Here is a 20,851-nt window from a genome sequence, read left to right on the forward strand (position 1 = left end):
ATCAAAGTCAAGGTTTCTATAGGATATGAAAGCACAAGTGACTGGTGTGAGTTTAGTGAAACCTGACATCAATGATCTGGTTCAGTGACAAAGTGACTGTAAGCAAATGACTCAGATGTGATGGAGACAGATGACAGCTAACGGTCACATCAAACACAGCTATTGTACAGTAAATTAAGCCATGTGATACTGTAAACACTGGTCTTATCATGGTAGAGAAATGACTGGAATATGTTACAATAATCTGATGTGAAATGCATGTTCAGCTGTAATGAAAGCATGAGCTCAGGATTTGAAAGAATGGCAAGTGGTTATCAGTTTGGATTTTTGAAAAATGTATACTAAAACTGCAGTAGCAATAAGCAAATAGAAATAGAAAAATAACTATTACCACATGAAGGATACTTGAGGCAAAACGTGCAGAATGAAATATACACATTAATCTTTTAGTAAAAAAAATGAAAAAGAAAACTATCAAAATATAACTAAAAATAATATTTAAAAATACAAAAATGCAAACTATCATTGCCAACATTTCTTTAAGAAATTAACAAATGAAACAAATCATGAAAATGTATGGGTGTATTAAGGGACTTGAGTTAAGTAGCAGGGTTTCTGCAAGTTTTATGAAGGTAAATGTAAGAGTTTTTAAGACGTTTTTTGAAAGACTCAATTAAAGGAACATTTTAGAAAAAAGTTAAGGGAGCATGTTCTCTAAATATTCTCTCTCTCTCTCTCTCTCTCTATATATATATATAAACTAAAATGGAAATACCTTTTACTGTACCTGACCACATATAAGTTTAACTGTATTCTGATCACACTGCACAAAAGTGATGTACTTCTGCAGTATTTTTGTCTTGTTTTCCAATGCAAATGTATAAAAAAGAAGTAAATTTATGATTAAAAAAAAAGAGACAAATATCTGACATGGGCTCAGAAAAAAAAAAAAACCTTCATTCAAAGCAAAAACAAGATAATGCCCCAAACAAGATTGCATGAGCAAATTAAAGGATGTATAGATATTTGTATTGGAAAATAAGACAGAAATATTAACATAGATATTCAATTATATTTTTCTATTTTCAATTATCTAGTTACTTTTATTATATTTTTTTGCAGAGCATGAAACATTTAACACCGTGACTTTATGAATGTAAAACTTTCTGCTCAAAATTAAAACCTTTCAGAGCATAAATTTGTGAAAGGTAAAATTCTGGCTTCCTAAGACCTGCAGAAGCCCTAAATATATGTGCACGTATTAAATATAACTTGAACTGCAGACATAATCAAGAACATTTAAGCATAAACATAACAAAAACTGCATGCTTAAACATTAGAACAACGATTAACTGTCAAGTCTTGACGATTCAAATCAACTTTGCTAATCTATTATGCTTTGTTTTCAGTTTGAACAGTTCAATCAATAAGATGGACTTTCGCATGGACAAATAATTAATCACATTCATGTCATCACATCATTTAATGGGTGCAAAGAAAAAAAGAACCAACAAGACAAACTCAATCATCAGAAAGTGCAGGAGTTCATCAGCTCTTCTCTAGATTACATCTGCATTTTCTTAGACAGCGCTTCTGCTTCCTGTGAAGAAACACAAAGAAACCCATCGATAGATTTAGTTCAAATCTGCAGTGAGAAGAGCTAGACTAGAGCATGTGTGTTCAACATCAGACAGGACATTAGCACTAGTCTCAGAGTAGAGACACATGGGACACGTGCGCTGTGAATAAAAGAGCCTTTATGACACCTACCTTTGAGCCTGGAGGCGCCGTCAAGCCCAGAAACGCATACACAGCATTGTCCTCGCGGGCACAGAAGAAAGCCTCGTAGTTCTGGAGCACAGGAGCAAAAGAAAGCACTGAGTGGGTTTGAATCAGTCAATACACAAGGCACCAATTAAAATGATATTGGTGAAAAACCTAATAATGAAAACAGAAGGAAATAGATTCCTTTTGATTGCTTTTAAAGTATTAGTGTCATGGCTAAATCCCTTTTGTTTTTAAACCTGAAAATATAATAAGGAATATTCTGGGTTAAAGTCTTTTTTAACAGTAGTATTTAATTACAAAATACTACAGAAATTTAATAATCTAATGTAAAAACACTAAATCACTGTATTAATTAAATATAGTTACCCTTATGAAAGCTACTAATTCACTCAATTCAGTGTAACTTTCTCTCTTTTGAATATTATTAGATCAAAACAGGAACTAAAACAGACTGTTTCAGGCAGAGAGTACAAAGAGCTGCAGCAGAGATGTACAGTATGAGAGAAAGATGGTGTTTTATAAACTCTTGTAAATGTATTCTAACTAAAATTATTAACTTTAACTAAGAACATATACTACGGGGAAGTCGTGGCCTAATGGTTAGAGAGTCGGACTCACAATCGAAGGGTTGTGAGTTCGAGTCTCGGGCCGGCAGGAATTGTGGGTGGGGGGAGTGCATGTACAGTTCTCTCTCCACCTTCAATACCACGACTTAGGTGCCCTTGAGCAAGGCATCGAACCCCCAACTGCTCCCCGGGCGCCGCAGCATAAATGATGAACACTGCTCCGGGTGTGTGCTCACAGTGTGTGTGTGTGTGTGTGTGTGTTCACTGCTCTGTGTGTGTGCACTTCGGATGGGTTAAATGCAGAGCACAAATTCTGAGTATGGGTCACCATACTTGGCTGAAAGTCACGTCACTTCACAGTAGTTATATATTAGGCTGCTGCCGCTTTTTTTTTACCTAATGCACAGATACATTGTAGTAAATGCACAAGTCATTGTGTTATTTCAGAAAACAAAATATACCAGTCTAGTAATACAGATTGATTTTACACTACCTTTATATCATTTTAGAGAGCTTGAAAGTTAATATGGACAAAAACTGTTTAAATTCTTTAAAATATATTATTTTCTACTCTACAGAAGAAAGTAAATCTTTTTTTTTGTGGCTTTTATTATTATTACTTAATATTCCATATGTATTCTTCATGTAGTGTGTGAGCTATTACCCAGCACATAATATCTGTCATGAGTACAAACCCCACAGTATCTGTCCTCGTTGAAGATCTGAGGAGGTAAAGGGTTCCCTGTCGCCGGTCGGGAATCCTCAGGGACATGTTCTCGCATCCACTTCCTGTTGGCCTCATCAGCTGCAATGTCACGTTCCTCAAACTCAATCTTATTGACCGCCAAGAAACTCATGACATCCTGCTGCTGTTTCTTGATCTGAGGGAAACAGAAGATTAAATCACACATTAAAATCAATGGACACTAATGTAGTCGGTTACTTAACGTAACCTCGATTCTCTGAGATACAAGAACGAGTACTACGTCTTGCTAGAAGCCTTTTTTCATTCACGCAGTGAAACTGCATGGCCAGTGGTTCATGCAGTATATTAAAAAACAAACCAAGGGGTAGGCAGCGGAGCTTCTCAAGCCTATAGCGATGAAACCCGCCAAGCCTGTGAAAGCCCGCCAGCATGGGCGGGGTGCTCTGGCTATATAAGCAGGCATTTGCCACATGATTCTCAGATTACTTCGACTGAAGCAAAGACTGAGTCATGCTGCTACATAGCACGGCTAGCAACGCAGTACTCGTTACCACATCTCAGGGAACGGAGGTTACGTTAAGTAACTGAGTATGTTACCTTTCGATATTACACTCGTACTGCATCTTGTTACGAAGCATAAGGGAACACAGTACAATCACGCCGTGCTAATGTAGTGGAATGACTAAGATATCAAACTTCCATAAGCAATCTACTGCCATAGAGATGTTACCAATAATCCAAGTCTAAGACGGGTTAAGATCCTTGAGGTCACACCCGGCCTGGTTAATCATTCCAAATTACTTCACTTCACGTCACTATAACACCCACAGGCCTAGAGGTGATGGGGAGATGGGGAGCGTCCCTTATCCAACAGCTCTTGCAAAAATAACAACAGCAATAGTCTGAGGGTCTTTGCCATAGTTTAGACCCCAAGCATAGTATAAAGACCACCTGAAAGCATAAAGGCATCTCATAGACAGGGCTCTAGCCTCCAAAATTGTGTTCAAAACTTGCTCTGGGAGGCCGTCTCGCAGCCAGAGGTGCAAGGCCCATAGGTCAGGCCGAAATTGCCATACTGTCCTGTCTGCTTGAGAAAGGAGATTCCATCTCAGCAGGACAGGCCAAGGGGCTACTATCAACAGCTGAGTTAGCTCTGATAGCCACAGCTGGTTCATCTAAAGAAAGGCCACCAGGAGAACCTTGTTTTTCTGTTCCCTTACTCAACCTGTGAGATCAGACTGATCGGGGGAAAAGCTTAAAGAAGGAGATTGGGCCAATCGTGGGCCAACACATCCTTGGTTTTTAAGAAATAAATTGGGCAGTGAGAGTTGGCTTCTGAGGCAAAGACTTCTACCTCGGCCTTGCTGAAGATCTCCCAGTTCTTCTAAAGCATTTGCGGATGGAGCGTCCACTCCCGAGGGGACATTGCTCCTTGATAACATTTCCGCTTCCTGGTTCAATCTGCCCGGTACATTTGCTGCCCTCAGTGAGCTCTGAAGAGACACTTTTAGAAGAGGCCTCCCTTGCGATTTATGTAGGACACCACAGACATTTTGTCCAATTCGTGTTAGCACATGGTGTCATTTTAGGACTGGCAGGAAGAACTGACAGGCTCGACATATTGCTAGCACCTCCAGCCAGTTGATGTGGAAGCCCTGTCTCCACCTCTCCGACCAGTGCCCAAAAGTTAATGTGCCTTCGCACAGCACCCCCCAACCTGAGTTGGAAGCGTCTTTCATGAAAACTGTCCTGCAAGCCATCCCCATGGCCAGGCCCTGTTCTATCTAACGGGAATTTGTCCCGGGGGCCAGGGCTGTTATACAAGCCTGATTCACCCTGATGACACCACGCGTTGTATAGAACTTGTAGATATTCATTCTGCCTCTGACTGGGCCAGAAGAAGCCAACTGCCGAGGTAGTTGAGAATGCGGTTTCCCATCTGTCTCTGAGGGGAAAGAGCCGTGTCCATGTACTTTATAAAAGTGCAGGGGGCGTTTCGTGAGGATTCAGGTGTCTGAGATCAAGGATGTGCTGGAGGCCACCATCATTTTTAGGGATGAGTCAGTAGCACTCTGATATCGCTCTGAGCTGGGTGAACCATTTCTACGGCTCATAACGCCAGCAAATTCATCATCTTTGTGAATCACAAGTATTAAAGCAAATTCCAGTGGGTAACATTGTTTTATTGTCTCCAACACACAGTTTGGCACTACAGGGATGGCCTGTCAGGCTTCAGCCCATGTGACAAGGGTTCGGATTAAATTGAGAGGCTGGTCGCATACTCAAAAGAGAAAATTAGCTTTCCTTGAAAATGCTTCACTAGATTTAATGCTCTCATAGCAGAGCAGTCCTCCCCCATGCACACTGCCTCAGTGTGGGTGTGGCCTAGACGCATCCAATTTGAAGCTGTCAGTGATAATAATCATAGTGACAGCATTCTCTTTTAATCCACCTTATAAAGGATCAAACTACATGTGAAACAGGAGTTTTGATGTTCTTTATGAGTAAACACTCTGGCAGATCAAAAATGCTGCGCACATTCTCTGTATCAGATGAGGGGAGAGGCGGGGCCATCATTATTTAAGAAAGCAAGTCGCAAGAAAAGCAGAGCGAGACATGAACTTTCGTAGTAAGAGCGCTGTCTCAGCAGCGTAACATCAGCGTGGACATGACCCAGGTGAGAGGCATGGTCAAATACAAAGCTGTCAGCGATGCAAATCATTGGCAACATTCTGCTCCAAACCGCCCAGGAGGATTGAGCCGCTCGACAATAAGCGGTGGTGATCTACATTGGCAGATCAAAGAGCTGCGTGGAGAGTGATGCAAGCGGGGGCCTTGCCAGCATTAAATCACTGCAGCCTGATCGATCATACCCTCGAGTTTTGTAATTTCTACCTCAGAGTAACTGGGAAGAGAGAAACACAAGAGCGGGGGAGGAAGGGTTCAGCAACCCACAGACAAATGTGAAGCTGCCCGCACTTTGCTTTGATCTGTCTGGGAGGATTAAGTTTCTCATATAACGAGGTGCACTGTTCCTCCTGTATAAAACACACTGGCAGATAAAGCATGCACTATATGCGTCAAAGATAACTCAAGTCTGACTGTTCAATCTGCAAATTTTGTTGCTTCCTCAGATGGTATCTGGGAGGAAAAAAACCGCAGGGCCACCTTCCGTGAACGAACAGGGGCAGACTGCTTTCGTGATAAAAGCAGCCCATCTCTGAGTGCAGCCATAGTGACTAGGGGTGTAACGATACGCGTATTCGTATTGATACATGTATTCGTATTGTGTATTCGTACGCGGTACGCATTATGGACCGAACGGTTCGTTGGACTAATTAATTTTATTTGGAAAATAAAAAAAATTGTGAAATATAATGATATGCGTTCAACAAGGTAGCCCAATAACCCAAACGACGTAACAGGCAACGCCCCTGACACCCCCGAAGAAGAAAAAAACACCAACTTATATGTTTATGTTAGGCTACTCAGTAAGGCGCTCGCTCACTCAGTAATACACGCTGAAGGCTCGTTGCAAAATGGCCAATGCGTTTAACAGACCAGAAATAGAAGATCCTCCAATAACCAACAGGTCTGGTGTTTGGGTGCACTTTGGATTCCCTGTAAGATATAATGGTGATGGCAAGAGAGTGGTGGATAAAAAAACAATGATATGTCGCATCTAGGGTTACACCAGCGGGAATACTTGAAACATGTCAACTCATTTACGCCGACATCACCTTAGTGTGTCAGTATCTGGGAAAAGACGGAAAAAAGGAGAAACATAAATGCAACAAACTATCCCCGCAGCATTTAGACAGACATTTCCAATGGATTCAAACAGGGCAAAAGACATCACCACGGCGATTGGTAGGCTACATTTACGTTATAGCCGCGGATATGAGACCTTACTATTTACCATTGATTCTATCATCACCATTATAGCTTACAGGGAATCCAAAGTGCACCCAAACACCAGACCTGTTGGCTATTGGAGGATCTTCTATTTCTGGTCTGTTAAACGCATTAGCCATTTTGCAACGAGTCTTCAGCGCGTACTGAGTGAGCGAGCGCCTTACTCTGTAGTGGAAAACGTAGGTTTTAAGAACATGCTTAATGTAATTGAGCCCCATTACAATATTCCTTCACGAGCCCATTTCAGACAGACCGTAATTCCTGCTTTGTTCCAAAAAACATAAGCCCTGAACCAATTGAGTAAAAACACACTCAATGTAAAGAGTTATAGAGTTCCATATAAAAAGTAAAAAGTAAAAACTAATAAAACATTTTCATTTTTTTTTATAAGGAGCTGTTTTTGTTTTATACAGTATGCTGCTAAGAAAACACCATAGAAGATGGGTAAAGAATAGCTCCATCGTTGTAATAAATAAAACATTTTTTAAAAATCAAGGAAATTTATCTGCCAACTTTTTCTTTTTGCTGTATCTAAAATGTACCGAACCGTGACACCAGTGTATTGTATCGAACCGAACCGTGAATTTTGTGAACCGTTACACCCCTAATAGTGACACATACACAAACTTGAAGCTGCCAGTGGCAGCATCTGCTCCGATCTACTAAGGAGGATAGAGCCGCTCGAAGTAAGACGAGCATTGATCCTACATTTGAGACACGTATTGAAGTGCAGTGGGAAGCACCAGTACATGGGCTTAGTTTCCAGATTTTGCTGTTTTTCTCTCAAAGGCTTGCTGAGAGAGGAAAAATGTGAGACCGAGGCTGTTAAGTGAAAGGCGGACCGTGAGTGGAGGAGACCGAGACTCATGATCGAGCAAGCATTCTGTCTCAGTAAGCACGTAGCTCACTTCCTTTTTCCGGTGGACCCGAGTGCAATGGAGAGAGAGCACACAGGCACAATGCCCTCATGAGATCAGTCAGACCAATTGCTTATTCCCTGACTCTGCTGTTTCTCTCTCAGAGGCTCGCAGAGAGAGGAGAAATGGGAAAAGCTGCTTTCAGTGGAAAAGCAGACCACGGGTGGAGAAGAGCAAGAGTCTTGCTCGAGTGAGCATTTCATCTCAGTAAGCGCTCAGCTCCATGCCCTTCTGGGGTGGATCCGAGTGCAATGGGGAAAGCGAGCACATGGGTACAGTGCCGGCATCCGATTGCTCAGAACCGGTTGCTTAGCTCCCTGACTCCACTGTTTCTCTTTCCAAAGCTCACTGTGAGAGGGGAAACGGGAGAGCGGGGCTGCCTCCAGTGGAGGCGGTCCGAGAGTGGAGAAGAGAGAGATTCATGCTCAAGTGAGCATTCCATCTCAGTGAGAGAGCAGTCTCTGTGTGGGGTCTGCCCAGACAGATGACGTACTCATTGCTCTTCAGCATCATGCAGGTTTTCCTGCACTGGCCACACTCGCAGCGTGACATTTGCAACAATGTCACTAGAATTTGCCCTTTCAGAATTGCCAGATGGCGGCAGGACCAAAACTGCTGCGATGCTGTGGCGTAAAGAGAGCCAGTCAGCCAAGCAGGGAAGTCTCCGTCCGGATTTTGGGATCACCATAGCGGTGGATCCAAATGCAATGGGAAAGCGAGCACATGGGTACAGTGCTGGCATCCGATTGCTCAGACCCGGTTGCTTAGCTCCCTGACTCCACTGTTTCTCTTTCCGAGGCTCACTGAGAGAGGAGAAACGGGAGAGCAGGGCTGCTTCCAGTGGATTTCCACTGTTGTCACCGCTGTTTGAGCTAGGTGGGCCAGGTTTCAGCATCCTGCTCCTGCCTTTTTGCCCATTTATGATTATCCGGGAGTAACGCTCTGTGAAGCGCTGCCAAGATGGTGGTGGCCGGCTCCGCCCACTTTTAGCTTCAAAAATGCTCTTCAGAAACCTATGGGTGACATCATGGACATTTCCGTCACTGTTTTTATACAGTCTATGATCATAACCCTTGGGTGGGTTGCAAGACTTTTAAAAAAATTGGTCGCCAGAATGATTTAAAGAAAATTTTCTGAAAACTGTTCTGGGGTAATTTGCCAAACAGTGCGACCAAACAGTATGACATCAAACAGTGTATAAATCACAAATTTTTGTAAAGAAACACTTTCTGACAGCAAACACCTATGGAGATTCAGGGGGAGGCAGTCTCATCATTGAGTTCTTATAGAGCCTCTGTGACAGGACCCTCAACTCTGGCCCTCAAGATCCATTTTCCTTCAACCCTGAAGTTTGCTGCATTGTTTAAATAGGCTATGCTACTTGAGGTGTATAAAGAAAATGTTTTTTTAGAGAGAAAAAACAAAGGCCTACATTGCGTAGCCTATTAATAAGTCACGTTTTATTATGTCATTCAGAAACAGGCCTAATGCCGACGCAAAATGTTTACAAACATTAAATTAAAAACATAGCTATGCTATTTCAGTTTGCTTCACTCCACAGCAAATCATTTCAATTAACAGTAGGCTAATTAAAAAAGAACAAGAATAAGAAATAGTCTAAGAAGTTATAAACTAATTCATTAAGGCTAAAACGAAACTGAAACCACGTTGGGTTTCTCATCCGACACAAATGTTTCTGTATTTGAATGACAAGTTATTATTTATTATAGCCTACTTCACTTGCGTTCCAATATCCACGTAAAACAAAATGTTTAGAACCAAGAGAAATGAACCAAGATCTACAGCCGTGAGAGGGAGCTCTATACTGCTCAGTTCTCTTGTAGCCTACCCCAGAGCGCCCTCTCGCGGCTGTAGACGGTAATGTTTTCTCTTGGTTCTGAATAAATGCGACATAGTCCAGTGCAATTTATATATGTTTTTTTTCCTCGTCATGACGTATTTTTGGACTGATGCAACTTATACTGAGGTGCGACTTATAGTCCGAAAAATACTGGTAACATTATTATTATTATTTATTATGAGAGTAATTGACACAGACTAGAACTTTAATGTTTCACCAAATTCAGCTCAGATCTTCAGACTCGTCTGACTCGTGTTGCTGTATAACTGGCCAGACTAACCTTCCCAAAAAAATCCTATTTAATTCTATTTCATAAATGTAACTATATTTATTTTCACTTCACTGTTATCCAAGGAGACAGAACTATTTGCACTGTTTTTTATCAGTGGGACAATATTTATACAACACAGTAACCTAGAAATAATTTAACGCGGTCTCTTGCAGGTCTCAGCAGCACGAATTATGTGCCCAGCTACATCTAATTCAAATATTATGCTAATTAACGGTGAGTGTAGTTTCAGACATTACAGTGCTTCACTCGCACTGACTCTTATTCTTGTCTGAAAGAATGAAAAGACCGAGCTGAAGGTGGAGCGATTCGGCCAATCAGACGAAAGCAGCGTTTCAGCTCCGCCCACAAGTGCGAATGAAATATTGAAGCCATAAACCGAAATGATCAAAACGTACACGGACCAACTGTCTTGTCCATGTTCTCTCACTTAAATCCTCTCGAATCTTTAGTCTCTTGACCTTCTGCAAGCCCCGCCTTGTTCACGCAGTGATTGACATGGCGCGAGGGGGCGGACACGTGATCGGCTCGGAATGCATTTTCAATGTGCACATTGAATTTTGCTACATTCATTGCGGGACACTGAATGAAAATGCAATCGTAAGTGTCTTGACTGTGAGTGTTAATGCATTTAAGAAAAATAGCATTTAAATGATAATTTTGCCACACTTTTTGCTTGAACATGTTATACATATCTAATCATTTCTGTAATACATTTTCATTTTAATTTCGCAACTTATAAAGCGTTAAAATTAGTATTCATTTTACATATTACAACTGGTGTATGAAATGGCAAATGAAAATTATGTAATTTATTTTTCATTTTCATTTTGCACCATACGTTGCACAAGTGTATTGGAAAATGTTAATGTAAATACAGAAATGCATTGCCATTTTACATATTGCATTGTCATTTTGCATATTACATTCCAAATTGAATAATGCTACCCATATGCTTCCATAAATAACACTTAACGGCACAGATTTTACTACATATTTAAACTGAGCAGTGTGTTTCTCCATATGTTTTACTGACTGTATTTTATTATGATAATGAACAGGCTGCGTTGTCAAAGTATAATAACGATAATTGGAATTGTAAACGTTTTGCCTTTATTTGTGTACATTCACAATAAAAACAAATCTTTGTGTGTAAAATAAGCCTAATAAGCCGGCTTTCTGTCGTCTGTTTCCTTTTGCGCAGACAAAAATTAATCGAAACATCATTCATTTTCGTAATGTATTATTCAAGTAAAAATATATTTATTGTATAGACCTATTTATTCGCTTTATAATGTTTTTCTCCTCTCGCAGAAGCGCTGCAGGTGCGAGATGCGATATGAAGACCGTGTGAATCCATGTTCTGTTGTTTGTTGCTTTTGTGAAACATGTGAAATTAATCCCTGGGAAATTTTAAATAATCTTGTCGGTTAACAGTTAATAATCGGTTAACGAGTGTTGGTTATCAAAATAGGAAAAATATCTGAAATGAACATCCCTTGTGGTAATAGTACATAACCATGCAAAAAGAGGCAGTGTCTCAATTACAATATGATTTGCACATGATATCCACAAATCAGCCTGAATGAGTCAGTTTGGGGGAAATAGAAGGACTAATTAGAAACTCAAGCAGTGTTTTTCAACCCTGTTTTTGGAATCACATGGACATTTTTTATATCTCACATTTCATGTCTCCATTATAAGTAATGCAAACGAGGCTGTGAAGGACTGAAGTACAGTGTTTAGCAACATGCTGATTGCTCAGCTGATGAAACATCGTTCGATGAGACATCGTTGCTTGTTCATCATGTAACACGAAAACTGTGTCAACATAGAAAGAAATCAGAAGATTTATTTGCAATGGACTAAAAAAAAAAGAGAGCAAAGACAATGTCTTCTCATTTCAGAAGAAAGCCACTTGGCCCTGGTGGCTGAAGTATGGACAAATCAGGAGCATCATTCCAATGTTACATAACTAACAGTACATGGAGCACAACAGTATTCTCAAACTCAATCCCTGGAGGGTCTGCGTAGTTTAGATTCAACCCTTCTTACACACACCTGATCCAACTAATCCAAGTCCTTCGGGCTTATTTGAAAGCTACAGTCGTGGCCAAAAGTTTTGAGAATTACATAAATATTGGAAATTGGAAAAGTTGCTGCTTAAGTTTTTATGATAGCAATTTGCATATACTCCAGAATGTTATGAAGAGTGATCAGATTAATTGCATACAGTGGCGTAGCCAGGGGAGGGGCCACGGGGGCACCGGCCCCTCCTGAAAACTGATTGGCCCCCCAGTGTGCCCCCACCCTTCTACTTGTCTGTCACTCACAAATTCAAATCATAATCTTTCAGTTTAGTAGTGGTGGAAATTATGATTCTTTCAAGAGATTCGTTCATTTTCAGTTCGTTCACCAAAATGATTCGTTCAGAATTGTTCACTGACTCGTTCAGTTTTCATTTCTTTGTATTACACTAAATATGCCAGCAGGTTTAGTAAATAACTCATGATTGCGTCGCAATGCTTCTCAACGAGGACCAAGAATAGCGAGCTGCTGTTGTCCAACAAAAAAAAGCACACGGTAAGTTGATCTATTTTATATAGCTTATGTTTTTCGATTAGCGAGTTGTTGCAGTGCAACAAGTGTTTGGTACTAACGTTAACGTCTTTCGGTGTTAGACAGACCAGGTTCGATGACGATGTTATCTCCTAGAGCAGATGCTAATCATTATATTTACTATGCTCCTCTGATGCTGAATGTAAAAGTGGTTTACTGCGTTACGATTTACTTATTTTGCGGCCGAACGCGCCGATATAGGCAACAACGCAATTTAAAGCAATGGTTTAAAAAAAGTATAATTGCAATTCTAATAAAGTCATTATTGAATCATGCAGTCGATTAGCGACTTTTTTCACTTAAGTGAGGTGACTGAACAAATCATATGATGTTTATCTACGCTCCACACTTGAGACTTTTTTTTACAGTCTATGGGTGAGACACATGCAAAAACATCGTTTTTTTTACTGGTCAATTTTGAGATTTGGGGCTGTTTGTCTTCAATAACATGTCTTCTTTCAGACTTGTGGTGAAAACAAAGTCCAAAATACACATATAGGTCTTTATTTTACTACACCTTTAGTCTATTTGCGTCTGTAGATTTCTCATAAATTCAGTTGGTGTTCTAAATCACCATGGTGCTCCGCGATTGCTGTCTGCACCCTGGAAAGCTCTCTCTCTAGCTCTCTCTCCCGTACAATGTTCTCGGATCCAAATATGGTCATTTCCTTTTCATCAGCCACCAATTGTGAAAGTACAATGGGGCATTTAACACTAAAAGTGAATCTCATTGGCTGATGCCAATTTCCGACAATGTGATTCGTTTAGACGCATCACGTGACGTGCTCTGACATTTCCACAGTGTTTTTGACTGTTTTTCTGTTTAGTTGAAGGCCATAAATGCTGAGTTATAGGTTTTGATGTGTTTTAGTTGGTTTGTATTGTTGATTGCTAAGGATTTGACAAGATATTGTGTCTGTAAATAGTTGTTTCCACTAAAAAAAATAATTAGCTTTTACATTACGAATCTTTAAATGTCGTTTTCTCAAAATGAGTTTTTTGTCATTCTTCAGTACAAACATCTTAGCTTATGTAGCAGCTATGTGCACCAAACTCTCCAGTTATACACTTATATTCTGTATTCTGAAGATATCTCCAGAGGGATTTGTTAATAAATCATTACTGGCCTGATTAATGAGACATTTTAATAAATAAAAAAAATATGCCGAAAATATATAAATATGCTGAAATCCCTCTGAACATCTTTTTTCATCTTGTGTGTAATCAAAATGAAAAAAATAATTTAGCACCTGGATTTATCATATGTTCATCATATGTCAGCAAATATCATACATAAATATTTAATGCATGATTAAATAGCAAAATCAATAACCAATACTAAAATAACACTGGACTAATTAAGCTATTCTAAACTGTTTCTATAGGATCTTCATATTTTACATGTTAAACTAAAGCTACCTTTTTGAACAAGTAGCTAACAAAGTATGGAATTATGATATTTTAAATCAATATGCTCAAGATTAATTAGCCTTGACATAAGTAGATTTTGTTTATTCATCAATGCAAATTTACTGCAACTGCTGCAATGCAAATTGAATGGGATGTGGATAATAAATAAAAACAATTTATTATATTAAATTTATATTAGTTATATTAATTCATTAGTTGTGTATTTATTTCTATGAATTATTAACGTTATTCTGCATTTATATAAATAGGCTATTATATATATATTATATAAGGCTATTATAAATAAATTCTATTATTATTATTATTTGTGAGTTGTACACTGTTCATACATTGGATTCTTTTATTTATTACAGTTTTTCTTTCACTTTTGTAAAGTGAAAAGTTAATACAAATTGTATTTGTTTTGATTTAGAGCAGTGAATAACTGCTATTAAAATATAATAGGGTATCACTGTTTATTACTGATTTTAAAGGTTACTGAACTCTTGAAATGATTTGGATGTACAGTTCAAACAACACAAGACTGGCCCCTCTGTATTAATCGTGGCCCCTCTTGTGCCCCCCAGTTGAAAAAATCCTAGAATCGCCCCTGATTGCATAGTCCTTCTTTGCCATGAACATTAACTTAATCCCAAAAAAACCTTTCCACTGCATTTCATTGCTGTCATTAAAGGAGCTGCTGAGATCATTTCAGTAATCGTCTTGTTAACTCAGGTGAGAATGTTGTCGAGCACAAGGCTGGAGATCATTATGTCAGGCTGATTGGGTTAGAATGGCAGACTTGACATGTTAAAAGGAGGGTGGTGCTTGAAATCATTGTTCTTCCATTGTTAACCATGGTGACCTGCAAAGAAACGCATGCAGCCATCATTGCGTTGCATAAAAATGGCTTCACAGGCAAGGATATTGTGGCTACTAAGATTGCACCTAAATCAACAATTTATAGGATCATCAAGAACTTCAAGGAAAGAGGTTCAATTCTTGTAAAGAAGGCTTCAGGGCGTCCAAGAAGGTCCAGCAAGCGCCAGGATGGTCTCCTAAAGAGGATTGAGCTGCGGGATCGGAGTGCCACCAGTGCAGAGCTTGCTCAGGAATGGCAGCAGGCAGGTGTGAGCGCATCTGCACCCACAGTGAGGACAAGACTTCTGGAAGATGGCCTGGTGTCAAGAAGGGCAGCAAAGCAGCCACTTCTCTCCAAAATAAACATCAGGAACAGATTGATCTTCTGCAGAAAGTATAGTGAATGGACTGCTGAGGACTGGGGCAAAGTCATATTCTCCGATGAAGCCCCTTTCCGATTGTTTGGGGCATCTGGAAAAAGGCTTGTCCGGAGAAGAAAAGGTGAGCGCTACCATCAGTCCTGTGTCATGCCAACAGTAAAGCATCCTGACACCATTCATGTGTGGGGTTGCTTCTCATCGAAGGGAGTGGGCTCACTCACAATTCTGCCCAAAAACACAGCCATGAATAAAGAATGGTACCAAAACACCCTCCAACAGCAACTTCTTCCAACAATCCAACAACAGTTTGGTGAAGAACAATGCATTTTCCAGCACGATGGAGCACCGTGCCATAAGGCAAAAGTGATAACTAAGTGGCTCGGGGACCAGAATGTTGAAATTTTGGGTCCATGGCCTGGAAACTCCCCAGATCTTAATCCCATTGAGAACTTGTGGTCAATCCTCAAGAGGCGGGTGGACAAACAAAAACCCACTAATTCTGACAAACTCCAAGAAGTGATTATGAAAGAATGGGTTGCTATCAGTCAGGATTTGGCCCAGAAGTTGTTTGAGAGCATGCCCAGTCGAATTGCAGAGGTCCTGAAAAAGAAGGGCCAACACTGCAAATACTGACTCTTTGCATAAATGTCATGGAATTGTCGATAAAAGCCTTTGAAACGTATGAAGTGCTTGTAATTATATTTCAGTACATCACAGAAACAACTGAAACAAAGATCTAAAAGCAGTTTAGCAGCAAACTTTTTGAAAACTAATATTTATGTAATTCTCAAAACTTTTGGCCACGACTGTACATGGTATGTGTGTTGAAGCAGGGTTGGAACAGAACTCTGCTCCAGGAACTGAGTTTGACACCCCTGATCTAACTCACCAAATTAGGAAGAGTTTGAGCCAAATGAGCTGTTGGAGGAAGAGATGTCTCTACCATTGCCATCTAAACCCTGCAAATACTGCAATTTAACTTTTCAACAGTTAGGATGCAAATAAAAGGTATTCAGCTAAACTGAGTCCGTTCTTAAGCAGTTCCCTGTCCAGGTGAATGCACCGGTTTGTTGTTTTTGGAGAAGTTTTGAGCAGAAGTGGTTATTTCCAGCAAACTGATGTCAGAGGAAGCGGTTACATTAACTGTCAACTTCAACACCATATTTAGAGTTCGCAGGGACTGTGTTTATGTGAACAAAAGACTACTGTAGTCTCTAGCTGTAGTGCTGACACTGCATTTGTTAAGAAATGTTTTCAAACTACCTATAATAAAAACACAGCCAAGCCTCTCCGCGATTATCATATTTTCTGCCAAAATCTCACAGTATTTAGTGTCACAGTTATTGTTGTTCCTACACTAAAACTCTGGTAATTTGATATGCGTCAGCAAAGACGTCATAAAAAGAATTAAAAAGTCAATAATCTTGGACTCTTCTTGCATTGTCTGATTCTATAATGAGTTCGCTGCTGTAACAGTGTGTTGTTGTATTAAGTCGTTTTCCTAAGGACGTCTGGTCAGATCAGATCTGAAGCTCTTACCGATGTCGATCCGGAGGAGGTCGCGATGTAAACTTTAATCACCATGATGCAGATTATCCTGGGGTCTCACGTTGACTCGGTGAGGATCTGAGCTGTGTCCCGTGTCTCAGTGTCTCAGTCTGTCCTCCTCATTCTCCGCCTCTGAACTCTTCAACTCCTCCTGCTTCATCACAAACACCGCGGAGAATCATAGACGTGCTTTCATTGACACGCAGCTCTCTCAAAACAACTTCTAGCAATGAGTTACAGAGTGTGACTGTATGCACTATAGAAATAAAGTTTCATTTATCGACATTACATGCAAGCGTTATCATAATGAACACTTTTCCTTGAGTTCACACTGGAGTTTTAGTTAATGCAGTTTCGAGTAACACCTTTAACTGTGGCACGTGTGTATCTGTGTATGAATGGTTACTTTCCAGAGATAATTCAGCTCTGCAGGCTGTTGACATTATTTTTCCTGCCTCCCAGGTTTGTGTGTGTGTGTGTGTGTGTGTGTTTTAATAATGTCATCTGCAGGCTTGCGAAACAAACCCTAAAACCCGACTCGACTGCAGGGCGCCACCTTGAGTACAGAACTCGCAGAAACAAATCACCCCGTGACTAAACAACACACACACACACACACACACACACACACACACAAAATTCGTTAGGAAAGAAACACACGTTTTAAATGAATTAATACTTTCAACATGTCTTATGGGACTGTCGACATTTCTCATAAATACCTGCTCTTCGATCTCGGCTGTCGGTTCTCAGCGCTGATTGGTCTAACTAGGCATCAGTCAGGCCTAAGCCACTCCCCTCGCTGTGATGCTCCTCCGTGTTTAATACTGAGTTCAGTGTAGTGAGCCAAGCAACTATATTCCGAGATCTCTTCAAAAGCAGTCATTTTTCTCGTTGTGTTTCGCAGAATCTTTTTAGGAGCCCAACATGCCTAAAAGCAAGGTACGCGTGCGCGCACACACACACACACAGACACACTCACTCCTGCATCAGGGAGGCGTTGTTCTGAACCGAGAATCATTTTCGTGTGGTTTATTTATTCACTGCTTATATAATGTCTAGATCTGCACACATTGAAAATATTTAACACCGCAATCCACGCCGCATGTTTCTTATCTCGTATAGTTTAGCGCAGTGTGTGTGATTGCGCGCTTAAGTTTGTTTTGTGCTTTCATCGCTAGATTAGTCAGCCATGCTGTGCACGAAGAAACGCTCACAAAACCAACCACGAAACATCCACTCCTACGAAATATGACCCGTGCAGTGTTAAAGACTTAACTGATTGAGAACTCGCTCACATGGACAATAACAGTGTTATTATGTTATAGTCTTTGTTCTCGTGAGCAGATGTGTGTAATGGCGCTCATGTGCCGACAGATGGTGCTGTTAGCTCCTCCTCTCACAGACCACACAGGGGTTGGTTGTGCTTTTAATAAAGGATGGTTGAGTTGAACTGAACTCAGCTGAGTTTACTTGAACAGACCACTGGGCTCCTTTATTGGTTTTATATGTGAAAGGTGAATATATATATATATATATATGTGTGTGTGTGTAAGAAATCCGTTTTTTGTTTTCTTTTTTATTCACAGAAAACAGACAGGGATGCAAAGGATGAGGTAAAATATTTTCATACGTAAACTGCTAAAATGTCACTTGATAACTTTGTGTTGTTTAATGAAATATTTCCCCTTTAGTTACAGTTGTGTGCATATTTATACTTCTATGTGTCACCTTTTCAGCCTCAGAGGAGATCTGCTCGTTTATCGACAGTACGTATAATGACATTTTGTGTGTGTGTGTGAGAGAGAGAGAGAGAGAGAGAGTGTGTGTGTGTGTGTGTGTTTATAAAAAGTTTGCTAAATAGACTGGTTACATAAATTATCTGAAATTCCCTATCTAAAAGTCTAATATATATATATATTATTAATTATAATTATAATTAATTATTAATTAATTATAATATTAATAAAAATTTTAATCTTAATTCAAAATAAATCTTGCTGTACACAATCCAATAAATAGACTGTTGTATTTTAGTGCATTCAAGAAACTTCACAATGTATAATGGTCATGATTATTATTATTATTCTTTTTTTTATGATTCCCATTTTGTCTCTTTTGTTTTTTTTGTTTTTTATATCATTGGAACAATGTCTTAATATATACATAGATCAAGTATATTTTTATCTCAGTTGTTTTTCATTCATAGAGACCAGCTCCTGTGAAGGCCGGACCCAAACCAAAAAAGACCACTAAGGTAAAATCTGACACCTAACAAACCAGCAATAAAACTTTTACATCAGAACAATGTTAGTTAGTTAATTTTCTAGGTGAGTCTGCAGCATGTTCACAGGCATAATCACTGTAGGTATATAGAACCATACATAATATACAATTTCTTTTTTCTTTGTTACAGCATTCAAAGTACTGTTATCAAGAGTTTACACATGCAAATATTCTTACACACTGCTGCCAATGATTCACTTCCTCTGCAGAAAGACAAAGCAGCCACTGTCAAAAAGGAGGATAAAAAGATTAAGGTGAAGGCCAAGGAGAGCTCAGAGTCTACAGCCAACGAGGAGAACCACTCTGAGAACTGAGGCCAAGCCCAATGCAGTGTGTTGTTATCAGACTTTCTACAGAAACACTTGAGTCACATACATTTTTTAATAAGTTCATTTTACTTTTCACTTTTTGTTGACTGTAAGGAATAAAATGATTGAATTACTTTTACACTGGTATATTCTTCATATCTTTTGACATGAAAAAAACAATTCTTAATGATTTCTTTCTCTCAACCCATCATCAGGTAACAGACTCAAAAAGAAACGAAGGAAGCAGAGTCGGAGTCAACACTGTCGTCGCAGCTCATCACTCCTAGTGTTGTGTCATGGTCAACCTCCAAGGCAGAGAACAGAAATATTTTTATCAATGGTTTTAAAAGTATCAGCATTGATTTTTAGCACAAACTGAAGCTAAATGCTGAGCACCTTGTAGATTTGCAGTGATTGTTCCTGTGAGAATGCCACACTAAAGGTATTTTAAATGCCATTTATTGTTACTGATAACTTATTAGGTCTAGAAAAATCATACGTCATCAAGTTTTCTAAAAACATGGCTGAGGGAAATCGACTTTTTGTTTAGTAATGTGTCCTAGATTTTTTTTTTTTTTTTAATTTATTATTCATAAGAGTTGGGGGGGGGGGGGGTCACAACCTGTAAGCAGAAATTTGAGAGAACTAATATATTTCACAGTACCTTGCAAAAAATTAAAATCTAAAAGTTAATAATGGCAGCTTATTAAATATGTTTTCATGCAAATTGTAATTTTTTACCATGTGATTCTGACATGTTGAAGACTGCAGGTTATGATGTACACTCTCTGATGTTGCGGTGTCTGCTAATAAAGAAAATAGTGGAATTTTCCACACTTTTGCCTCTCCCTTTTTTAAATTCTTTTTTAGACACTGCTAAAACAAGCACCGAAGGCATGCGTCTGAACATACGACACGTATGGTAGCAAAGACATGATAAAAATAACAACACAATTGGGTCCAGAATTGATCCTTGTGGGACTCCATGCATCAGCATTGCTGAACTTGAGGAGCATTCACCAAACTTCACAAAGAAGATTATGTCTTTAAAATAAGATTTGAAGTGTTTCATCTCATACCAACACTTCTGTTACTGAGCAATATGAATGTTATGCTTCACTGTGTCAAAAGCAGAACTAAGAGCTAAAAGCACAAGAACTATGGGGTAACCAGTGTCAGTAGTCACAAACACATCATTAAAAAAGATTACCAACTCAGTGTCAGTAGAATGAATGATATTTTTTAAATCTAAAATGCAATACTTCAAATATGTTATCCAGTAAACTTTAACAAAGGCTGGAGCTGGAGACTGACACAGACCAAACTAGACACACCTGAACAGAATGACACAGACACAAACAGGCCGTTTCTCAATAACAAGTACACAATGTTCGGAC

The 20,851-nt window shown here is 39.5% G+C and overlaps 2 protein-coding genes across 2 annotated transcripts; one reads left to right on the plus strand and one right to left on the minus strand.

The window, feature by feature from the left end:
- Positions 1–1,459: 1,459 nt before the first annotated feature.
- Positions 1,460–17,123, minus strand: LOC132114370 (adapter SH3BGRL-like). The gene is made up of 4 exons (XM_059522473.1): positions 16,852–17,123; positions 3,050–3,235; positions 1,771–1,851; positions 1,460–1,600 (listed from the first exon to the last, which is right to left on the minus strand). Exons 1-4 carry the CDS (start codon positions 16,894–16,896, stop codon positions 1,565–1,567), a joined length of 348 nt encoding a protein of 115 aa, XP_059378456.1. The 5' UTR covers positions 16,897–17,123; the 3' UTR covers positions 1,460–1,564.
- Positions 17,124–17,625: 502 nt separating this feature from the next.
- On the plus strand, positions 17,626–20,290 carry LOC132114371 (non-histone chromosomal protein HMG-14A-like). Its single transcript, XM_059522474.1, has 6 exons — positions 17,626–17,802; positions 18,450–18,476; positions 18,600–18,629; positions 19,070–19,117; positions 19,356–19,476; positions 19,670–20,290. The coding sequence occupies exons 1-5, from the start codon at positions 17,788–17,790 to the stop codon at positions 19,458–19,460; spliced, it is 225 nt and encodes a 74-aa protein (XP_059378457.1). The 5' UTR covers positions 17,626–17,787; the 3' UTR covers positions 19,461–19,476; positions 19,670–20,290.
- The last annotated feature ends 561 nt before the right edge of the window (positions 20,291–20,851 follow it).

The sequence above is a fragment of the Carassius carassius genome, chromosome 33 (genome assembly GCF_963082965.1).
Source record: "Carassius carassius chromosome 33, fCarCar2.1, whole genome shotgun sequence".
Classification (NCBI taxonomy): Eukaryota; Metazoa; Chordata; class Actinopteri; order Cypriniformes; family Cyprinidae; genus Carassius; species Carassius carassius.